This window comes from Sinocyclocheilus rhinocerous, unplaced genomic scaffold, assembly GCF_001515625.1.
Source record: "Sinocyclocheilus rhinocerous isolate Xijiao unplaced genomic scaffold, SAMN03320098_v1.1 scaffold308, whole genome shotgun sequence".
Classification (NCBI taxonomy): domain Eukaryota; kingdom Metazoa; phylum Chordata; class Actinopteri; order Cypriniformes; family Cyprinidae; genus Sinocyclocheilus; species Sinocyclocheilus rhinocerous.
The window spans coordinates 551907-562570 of record NW_015664994.1 but is presented as its reverse complement, the minus strand read 5'-3'; the positions used below and the strand labels follow the sequence as shown (position 1 = coordinate 562570).

Sequence of the window (10664 nt, the reverse complement as noted above, 5' to 3'; positions counted from 1 at the left end):
CCCTCCTTTCGGAGACTGGGCCGCAGGGCAGTATTCCAACATGATAACGACCCCAAACACACCTCCAAGACGACCACTGCCTTGCTAAAGAAGCTGAGGGTAAAGGTGATGGATTGGCCAAGCATGTCTCCAGACCTAAACCCTATTGAGCATCTCAAGGTCTCTAACATCCACCAGCTCCATGATGTCGTCATGGCGGAGTGGAAGAGGACTCCAGTGGCAACCTGTGAAGCTCTGGTGAACTCCATGCCCAAGCGGGTTAAGGCAGTGCTGGAAAATAATGGTGGGCGCACAAAATATTGACACTTTGGGCCCAGTTTGGACATTTTCACTTAGGGGTGTACTCACTTTTGTGGCCAGCGGTTTAGACATTAATGGCTGTGTGTTGAGTTATTTTGAGGGGACAGCAAATTTACACTGTTATACAAGCTGTACACTCACTACTTTACATTGTAGCAAAGTGTAATTTCTTCAGTGTTGTCACATGAAAAGATATAATAAAAAATTAACAAAAATGTGAGGGGTGTACTGTGAGATACTGTATATGGAATATCTGGCTAAATATCTGGAAGAGTTATCAAGGGTTTTTCTTTTGGCAGATGGGCTCTTTGGTTCTTTAAAAATGACAAAAGCAAAACATGGCAAGCTAATCTCCGTCTCATCTCAAAGTTTGACACAGTGGAAGACTTCTGGGCGTAAGTATTAATGAGAGAATTGAAACAGCACAGACAGCATGATAGATTCACCAGCCATTGATTAAATAAACAGACTGAGAGTTGTAAGCAACACTGTGGCACTAACAGAGGTTTTGATTCCCCAGGTTATACAATCACATTCAGTTATCAAGTAACTTAATGTCAGGATGTGACTACTCCCTCTTCAAGGTAAGCCACAATATAGCATTATAACATTATGCCAAAAATTTTGAAATCATCTAAAATGATCCATGTGCTCTTTTTGGAGCAGGATGGCATTGAGCCCATGTGGGAAGATGAGAGAAACAAGCGGGGCGGCCGCTGGCTGATTACCCTGTCCAAACAGCAGCGCAGAGCCGACCTGGACCGCTTCTGGTTGGAGACGGTAAGTACATACTCTGTCCAGTCGGTGTAACTGCATTTGCTGCAAAATTGATAGTAGGGTATGTTCTCTCTCTCAATTCTGGTTTTGTTTTCCAGCTTTTGTGCCTTGTGGGAGAAGCATTTGATGACCACAGTGACGACGTCTGTGGTGCTGTCGTCAACATCCGAACAAAGGGAGACAAAATAGCAATATGGACAACAGACTACGAGAACAAAGATGCTGTTGTACACATAGGGTAAAAATTGTTTAGTCCACGTAGACCACTTAAATCTTGCTCCTTCAAGCTCGTGTTCATCTGCCTCGATTTTGGAGTGCAACACCCACAACTCTAAATCCAGTAAACAACCTATGCATAGAACCAAGTCCCAGCCCTACGTTTTTTCTTTTCTTTTCCGATAATCTGTTACACTTGGATGTATGTCACAATACAGAAGAAAAGATCTGCTGCTACTTGCATTTCATTGTGACTATAATTTTTGCTTTCTTTTCATTTGTGGTTATTAGGTAAAGCACTAGGTAGATTATTGCCAACTTTACACTGCAAAGGTGGTGTTTAGGTGGCATTTATTTACCCAGACTGTTTAATGCTGCTTAGAGGTGGAATAAATGTATTTCCACAGCAATTACAACTGTATATGTTGAAACTAGCGACTGAGGTGGGTCTGAGCAGGCATAATTTAGTCTGGCTTTTATGCAGCATTGTGCCTAAACACTGAACTTTCAGCAGGCACAGAGCAGCCTTAACCCCGGACCTTGTGTTACTTCTTGGATCTATCGGTAAATTTGTGCTTTTTTTTGTCTATTCATAGGCATGTGTATAAGGAAAGATTAGGTGTGCCTTCAAAAGTCATCATTGGATACCAGTCACATGCAGACACAGCCACCAAAAGTGGTTCCACCACCAAGAATAAGTTTGTTGTTTAAGGAGCCTTTTAAACAGTGAGTATTTTTTTGATAGTTATTTTAAATTTTTCATATCATTAAATTTATATTAAATATCCTTTCTTAAATTGTTCATGCTATAATTTCATTTCAGATGCTGCAACAGTCTGAATCTTTATCAAATTCAGATCTTCATCAGATGAGACAGACAAACAAAAACAAAACAGTCCTGGGATCTGACCTTTCACACAATGCTGTGGGGGAAATTAAAAGCCTTCAGATTAGTAGATCGAAGGATTTAATCAGAGGAATATTGTATTTACAAAACTGTACAGTGTATAAAAACAGCCATGTTCTTTTTTTTTTTTTTTTTAATGTCGGTGTACTATTAACTGATCTTTTGCTGGTGGGGATGGGAAGTGTATTCAGTTAAATTATGAATATTTTTCTTTCATATTCTGTTTGCCTTTTATGTTGGGTTGCAGTTACTAAATCTTAAGTGTAATTTATTTATTTTTTACTTACACATTTATGTTTCTTCTTTGGATTCAGTGTTTGAGTGATTTGGACAGTAAACTGATCATGACATTTCTAATTACACTATTCAGATAATTCTTGTATTGCAGCTTGAGAATGTCAAAGGTTGATTCTGTTCAAAGACTGTTGTATAAATGTGTATTTTTGCAGTCTTGTTTTACATTCCTCATGTGAAATGTTCAAGGCAGTATTGAGAAAACTGATCTCTGGTTCTCACCTTTTCCTAAGGAGTTTAATTGAGTTGCCTGACTTTGTAACAAACATGATAGAACCCCTTTCTTGAACATGGGTGCTTATGAAAATGAATGTAAATAAAATGTACAGTGCATTGTCTATATCCAGTGAAGAGGCTCTGAAATTCATCTGTTGATGATAAATAAGTAATCTGCTCTGAGATTCTTGAGATGTGAGAACTATTTTTCTCAATCCAGTAAATTAGTTTATAACCCTTTAGCTAAATCTATTAGCTTCCCTTTATGTTAATCATCTATGATAAAAAAAAAAAGTCAGTTTTGGTTAAAAAGTTAGTTTTGCAAGAACAATTTTTAAGTTCACTATACATTATCGTAATGACAACTATACAACTTATTTAGTATTGGAAATTAATGAAAAATGCTCTGCAAAATTGCTTTAATGTTGTGTTTGTTAAAGAATGCCAAAGTATTCACACTGCTTTACACTAATGCCAGGTTGTATATTAGATTAAAAAGAAATATGATTTCTTTGTATTATTCTTGACCACAGAAATACTTAAGGCGATTAAAAAAAAAAAACTTGTGCCACTAGTTCGACATTCCTACTCTTTCAATTGTTCTTGAGGCCAATTTCTGATACCAGCCTGATCCGGATTGCCTACAGACTGGGTTGGATCTTCCTCCACAGGCTCAAGCTGATGATCCAAAATACTCTCAGATAACACAGAAGGTGTCCTGCTCCGGGCATGTCTGGGTCCATCCTCCTGGAAATGCGACAGGCCTTTGGTATGATAACTAGGGCTGGGGCTGGCAGAGGACAGGGTTCTCTGGCTCCCATTTAGGTAACTACCATAGTTCACAGAGTCCTTTGAGTCCTGCCGTGAGTAGAAGGAGTTGATGTGCGCGCCCTGGTAGTTGTACGCTCTCCAACCTGGCCGTCTCCTGCGGTGACATCTGCATTTCAGGATGCGGATGAAAGCTAGCTTGAACTCCCGGCTGTAGCAGGGATAGATGATGGGATTCAGGCAGCTGTTTAAGTAACCAAGCCAGAAGATGATTTTGAAGATGGTTTCAGGAGGCCGCAGGCTGACATTGAACGCGACTGCAAAGAGAAGAGAGTACATTGGTGAGGTTGAGTTTTATACATTAATATTGTAACATCACGACATCATGTTATGAGTTATTCAGATTACAAACTAGATTTACAGAGTACTTTTAATCAAAAATTGTGAATTTGAAAATGGGACCATCTCTAGAGAAAAGTCTAAGCTATGAAGTGTATTCCTGAGAAATCTTATAGGTTATATTTTCTGTGATGCTGTGTGGGGCCCTGAACAAACCATAACACGTGGGCTTCCTTTTTTCTCTCATATAACACTGCATGACTGGTGCGCCCCCTGCTGTCACAACTCGTGATTGTTTGTGACTGTGCCCCCTGTCGGTACAACAGTTTTTTTTTTTTTTTAAAGGTCTGTCATTTGCTTAAGCATCCAGCAGGTGGCAACAACGCTTGTTTATAAATTTTTTTCTGCTTATTGCAAATTTGTGTGAAAACTATGAAAATAAAAATCTACCGAATGCCAGATGTGCACAGCATTTACAAACAGAACAAAGTCAACATAAAAACAAAAGTTTAAATTAATAAATGTTTTAGATTTTATGTAAATAATTGGTTTGTTTTTATTTTATTGAGGAATTGGAAATAAAACGAGAAAAGTGAATTTAAAACTAAATACCAAGTGTTGTATTCCTATGGGATAACACTATGTACTAATTAAATAATCTAAGTTAATACTATAGTGAACTTTTGCAACCGTACAGATAATTTTTATGTTTTTCTTTGAAGCGAACTTGGAAGAAAGGGCATGTGATGCATTAGATACTGGTGTTCTGAAATAACATTTCTAAATATTTTACAATTGTCTGAATTTCTAATAATTAAATTAAATGCAGTCACTTCAGAAAGTGTCTGATTGTTTAGACATGTTTGACATATTTATAAAATTATTAGCAACTAAAATTATTTACATCCTTTCAACCAGTTCTCAAAACAAACTTACATAATAATGCAAACAAAATGCAAATTGATATTCAGTCATTTTTTTTAATCACTTAATCTATAACCAACTTAACAATAGGTTATTTTTTTTTTATTGTTGTTTTTATTTTTTTTTTTCATAAGCTACATGAAATTCATTGAGTTTAGTATCCAAGTGATTATCTAATAAGCAGAGTTAAATACATCATCATTCAGGCTTTTTGCCCAGTTGATATATGAATGTGTGAAAGCCTGAAGCAGTTGTGAATTACCTGAATATGAAATGCTTCTTCTGTTTATTATAACATTTAGCAAGATTTGTAGAAAAAGTTATTTTATCCCCCTTTTCATTAAATTTCAGTGGTAGAGCTGTGGATCTGTGCCATTAATTGCTTTAGACTGAGATCCCTGGTGTATAAAGCGGAGGCCTCAAAGCTGCAGCCCTAGTGCATTGACCCACTGCATTCAAAGTACCATGGAAACCATGAGACTTGGCTGAAAAAAACGAATTCATGAATGAAGACCAAACGAGTATAAGTGACAAAGATCTATTAGAAGAAGGCTTTAACGTTTTAAAAGAAGTCATGAGTAGACATTAAATAGGTATTAATTAATGTTAGCAACACCAAAGCAGCACACTCATTAAATAGTAAATAGTCTCATTATTCTGATTACTGTTCTTATCAAAAAACTTTTCTAGAATGTACCTGTTCTGGAACAATAGGATTCTAAGAGGAAGCAAACAAGTTTGAGATATACTGTCCACAACCTTGCATCCTGTTTTTCCAAGTTGTGTGCAGTCAAGTGGCTCACTGGGGTTTCTTCCATTGTCTAGTATGACAGGTTTAGAAAAATATCAACGATAACATAGCTTATAATCCTGTATATCTCATGTACTTTTTTTTCCTCATCAATGAATGATCCAAAATTATGAGCAGGTCTTCTAAAGCTGTATTGCCATATAGCTACATTATCTATTACATAAACATTAGCTACATTATTTATTACATAAATAAATACATAGATAAATAAAACAGCTATAATAATATAGCTGTTTTATTTCATTATGTTTAAAGTATTGATACTTATTTTTGCCACATGATAAAAAAAAGAAGAAAAAAAGTCAGAATAGCAAGACGTGCAAGAAAAGAAAAAAAAAGCTTGAATTGTGAAATAAAAAGTCACAATTACCTTTTTTTTTATTATTCTGTTGCGGAAACGGGCTTCCATATTAAAGAAAGCTAGTGGGGAGTGATTTAGAAGGCATGAAACTAGCACAGGAAATCACTTGCCTCAGACAATGATGAATTATGCAGTTCAGTGGTTATTATGCCTTCCTGAACAATTCCGGAACTCATTAAATAAATAAACATGAAATATTGATTTGAGTTGAATTAATTTTAAAATTTCAAAGTTTTAAAGAGTTTCCATGTAAACGCAAACTGAGATCGTCTAAACAAACTTGTTAACTCGAAACAACATATCATGATATATTCATGTAAATATGACCTCTGTAGCTACAATAATTCAGTGCTGTAAGGACTCAGTAAACTCACTACTGTTTTCCACTTAAGTTTTTGTTTTCTAAAATTCAAAGCAAGCCACAGTTGCCTAAATAAGAAGCAGGCCAGCTGAACTTCCATGCACCATGCCCTGCTGAGATAACCCTGTCTGGGACAGGAATGACTACTATGCTAATTCATTAATAATAACCTGCCTTTGAGTCTGAATGGCTGCGGTCCAGGGCCTCGTTCTCATACTCCCTGCTGTGATAGCCAAACGGCGGATACGGCAGACCCCACACTGGGAGCCCCATGAGAGGGAGGAGGAAATAAAGTGCAAAAAGATTAATTCTGTCTTAACCCCCTACTCTGCGGTCTTCCCACTGACCACAAATGTCCAGCTGCAGAAGGCTCATGGGATAAATCACTTGCATTTCATGTGAGTGTACAGGCGACACAATTTAGCTGAATAACATAACACAGAATGCATACTTCCATTGTAATTTAAGTACACTGATTATTATTTATTATTATTATTATTATTTTACTATTTTATGTATATTATTATTATTATTATTATTATTATTTCAACTTTATATTATGTTGGGATGGGAAAGTCCTAATTGTTCTGTATTTTGTGTTGTTCCTGTGGATAGTATAGCAAAATGTAATTAAATTATTATAAGTTTCTATTTATCTTACCAAACTCTCATGACATGGAATCAGTAGAGCAATTATAATGATTCATTATTTGTTGAGCATTAAATTTGATTTTTTTATTTTTTTTTTATTTAAACAACTCCTTGTGAGGATTGTTTCATTTTAATTGCTGTTTGCTAACCTTTCATAGATCTTAAGTAATGACATAAGAACAAATATTGACAGGCATATGCAATATATAAGGCATCAGGATGTATAAGGGCAAACAAAATGATGGGCAGGATGTCATTAAGAATTTAGAATTTTAAGAATGTCAGTATTTTAACTAAAAGTATTATTATCACTTCTAACACTGAAATAATATAATGATAGTGTAAGTTGGTTAGCTGGTCTCCAAGCCTGGTCTAGCTGATCTGTTGCTAGATCTGTTGAAAACCTGCTTAAACCTGCTTGCTGGTCTTGTCTGTCAAATGCCAGTTGGTTTTTAGATGATCGGGCTAAGAGACGAGCTTAAAACCTGCTAAGACCATTGTAATGTAAGTTTTACATTTATTATCATTTTCCTGAAAAGTCCCATAATATGCTATTTAATTGCAGCTCTCTTTGTGACAACATACCCCATATAGTGTGAAAACATGAAAGGGAGAGGGGGACAAATTGTGCAACTGTGTTTAAGAAAGACCTACCAATTGGTAAAGTGAGGAAGAATGGCAACCAGCACAACGTAAACATGCCAACCACAACCCCTAAGGTCTTAGCTGCTTTCTTTTCCCTGGAAAACTTCAGAAGTTTGACCGTCAGAGAATTCCTCCCCTGATGCGCGCGACCTTTGCCTGCTGCGCCGGAGTCCTCGTGCACCTGCGAACCCCTGTGAATCCTCAACGTTATTTCACCTGAATTCATGGTTTCCGTCTTTACACCGGCTTCCAAATTCTTCATTGTCCGTTTAGCCACTACATAAACACGACAGTACATGACTAGAATAACAATTAATGGAATATAGAAGGAGCCGAGCGATGAGAAGAGCGCATAAAAGGGTTCCTCGGTTATTACGCACACTGTGTGGTCCGGTGACGGAGGCTCCTTCCATCCTAGCAGGGGTCCGATAGAGATGACCAAAGACAGGACCCAAACCCCCAGCATGGCCAGCAAAGCTCTGCGTCCCGTCACGATGTTGGGGTATTGCAACGGATGGCTCACTCCGATATAACGGTCAATGGAGATTACGCACAGACTCATGATGGATGCGGTGCAACATAACACATCAACCGCTGCCCAAACATCACAGAAAATCCTCCCGAACACCCAGTAACCCAATATTTCCAATGTTGCTGATACGGGTAACACAGTTGTGCTGAGGAGCAAGTCGGCAATAGCGAGATTAACGATGAAATAATTAGTTGGAGATCGCAGGTGCCTATTGCACACTACTGACAAAATCACCAAGATGTTTCCAGCCACCGCGAAGATGATGAAAGTCCCCAAAGCCAAGCCGAGCGGGACGGCACGGGACAGGTGGAGTGGCTCGAGTTCTGTGCTTTTTAACTCGGAAGAGTTTGAAAACTTCGGTGACCCTTCGTACACATCCAAATAACCGCTTCCCCAAGACTGTGTGAATTCGTCTTCATTTTGTTGGCTCATTTTGGCGAAAAATGTTCTCCATTGCTGACACGTTGGTTGGCTGCTTAAATCAGGTTGCTATTAAATGTCTAGAACGTTGCACGAGTTACTGATAAGCAATGTTGTCATTCTGATGCACTCATGTAATGTGAAAACAAGAGTCTCTGTCTCAGGGGTAAGGCGTTAATACCGCCCATCCCTGCTTCAGTCCAAACTCTGAGTAAATGTTGAATTTTTCTTTTCTTTCTTTTTTAAACAGAGGAAGAGTCATGAAAAGCAAACACAATACACTATAGGGGAGGCTGAAGAGTTTTGAAATGTCTTAAACTTTTAAATAATATTCCCATATTTGTCTTCTACAAATTAAAGTTTACAATGGGAAACTTGGTGTAGAATGATGTAAAAAAAAAATGGGGCAGAACATTTTTCACTCAGAAATTGCAAGTAGATTTCACATATTTGCACTCCAAAAAAGGCTCTTCTTTCAAAGTCATTGGTGATTATCTACTGCAAGAACCTACATCTGAAATACTTAATGGCCATGTGGTTATAGCCTACTATTTTCTTTTTTCAGCTTTTTCAAGCCATCAAGGGAAATTCAAGTGTACAAGAACATTTTGTGAAGCATGCAGTAAACTAGTGTGACATCACAGGTTGTTTTCTGTACTTATATAAAAGCTTTATACTTTACACTTGAGCCCAGACAAAACCACATAGCCATGCGACTTTTGTTACACAATTGTGTTTCATGCAAAGCCTTCATTATCTCCTGTGGCGTCTGAAGATGAGCTCATTGGGTTGGAGACATGAGGTTTTAATCCCAAAGTGTGCCAGGAATAGAGCTTTTTTATGTCCCAATCTTGTTATAACGTATTGTTGAAAATTTTATTCAGCAGATTATTTTTCATTTTATCTTTTTTTTTTTTTTTTTAATTTACATCTTATGTTGCATTTAGCTCATAGATTTTATCAGCTCATGCATTCCCTGTGAATCGAACCCACAACCTTGTTGTTGCTCTTCTGGCCAGAAGAGAACTGGCCCCCGACTGAGCCTGGTTTCTCCCAAGGTTTTTTTCTCCATTTATGTCACCGATGGAGTTTTGCTTCGATGGAGCACTGTCGCCTTTGGCTTGCTTAGTTAGGGACGCATGACTGATTGCACTAGCCTATTGGAAGAGAGCTGAACTGGATGATGACATCACTGAATCATCAATGAACTGACTTTAGCTGGAAAAATTACTCTTTGTTTTGTCCTCTTGCATTATTGACAAACTATTTTCCTGTTTGACACTGTAAAGCTGTTTTGACTCGATCAGTATTGTATACAGCGCTATATAAATACAGGTGACTTGACTTGCTAGCATCATGTTGTGAAAACACTCCCAATGTGTCCGATATTGCTTCATATACAAAAAAGAGACATGATATGCCCAGTGGCGCAAAAACGGGGTATACAGTATATGCAGTGCATAGGGGCGCCGCACATAGGGGGGCGCCATTTTGCCGAAATCATTATGTGAAAATCTTATTTAATAAAACGTGATAAATAATCAAAAGCTTAGTTGTTAAAAATAATGTAATGAAACATTTTTATTTAACGGTTTTTAGCATTTTTAATGAGTTCAAAAATTTATTTATTATAAACATATTAAAGGGGTCATATGATGCGATTTCAATTTTTCCTTTCTCTTTGGAGTGTTACAAGCTCTTGGTGCATAAAGAAGATCTGTAAAGTTGCAAAGACTAAAGTCTCAAATCCAAAGAGATATTCTTTATAAAAGTTAAGAGTCAGCCACGCCTACCTAAAACGGCTCGTTCTAACACGCCCCCACATGTCTACGTCACTATGTGGGAAGATTTGCATAACACCGCCCAAATGTTCACGCAAAAAAAAGAAGGCGTAACTTTTATTCTCGCTGTAGTATTGTTGCCGCCGCCGCCATGTCGTGAAGGCGCTGTGTGATTCGTTGTGAAAACGAAACTACTTTGTTTGGTCTTCCAAAAGAGGACGATATCCGCTTCATCATGCCTAGAGCTGATCCGTGCTGGTAGCTGAGGAAATACATCAACTTCGCGCTGTGGATCGCCGGATCGGCTTTCACCGTGGACGAAGAGGAGTCCAGCCCGGGGTCGTCACACGTGGTTGCCGCA

General features: G+C 37.8%; 2 protein-coding genes across 3 annotated transcripts in view; one reads left to right on the top strand and one right to left on the bottom strand.

Annotated features, from left to right (window-relative positions):
- The window catches only part of LOC107730661 (eukaryotic translation initiation factor 4E-1A), a 5040-nt gene extending 2152 nt beyond the window's left edge, over positions 1 to 2888 (top strand). The window contains exons 3-8 of one of the 2 annotated variants that reach the window (XM_016541524.1): positions 600 to 695; positions 821 to 884; positions 967 to 1080; positions 1176 to 1315; positions 1890 to 2007; positions 2117 to 2888. In XM_016541524.1, the coding sequence (XP_016397010.1) occupies positions 600 to 695; positions 821 to 884; positions 967 to 1080; positions 1176 to 1315; positions 1890 to 2004 (529 nt within the window). In that variant the 3' untranslated portion in view covers positions 2005 to 2007; positions 2117 to 2888. Of the gene's footprint in view, positions 1 to 599; positions 696 to 820; positions 885 to 966; positions 1081 to 1175; positions 1316 to 1889; positions 2020 to 2116 lie in introns of both variants that reach the window. The other variant, XM_016541523.1, reaches the window with a different exon arrangement.
- A 144-nt stretch (positions 2889 to 3032) lies between these two features.
- Positions 3033 to 8534, bottom strand: LOC107730657 (alpha-1A adrenergic receptor-like). Its single transcript, XM_016541519.1, has 2 exons — positions 7580 to 8534; positions 3033 to 3795 (listed from the first exon to the last, which is right to left on the bottom strand). Exons 1-2 carry the CDS (start codon positions 8532 to 8534, stop codon positions 3296 to 3298), a joined length of 1455 nt encoding a protein of 484 aa, XP_016397005.1. The 3' UTR covers positions 3033 to 3295.
- Positions 8535 to 10664: the final 2130 nt, after the last annotated feature.

Coding starts and splice junctions, on each gene's coding strand:
- LOC107730657 (XM_016541519.1), bottom strand. CDS start 8,534: ATGAGCCAACAAAATGAAGACGAATTCACACAGTCTTGGGGAAGCGGT. Junction 3,796..7,579: donor CTTCCTCACTTTACCAATTG/GTAGGTCTTTCT, acceptor TTCTCTTTGCAG/TCGCGTTCAATGTCAGCCTG.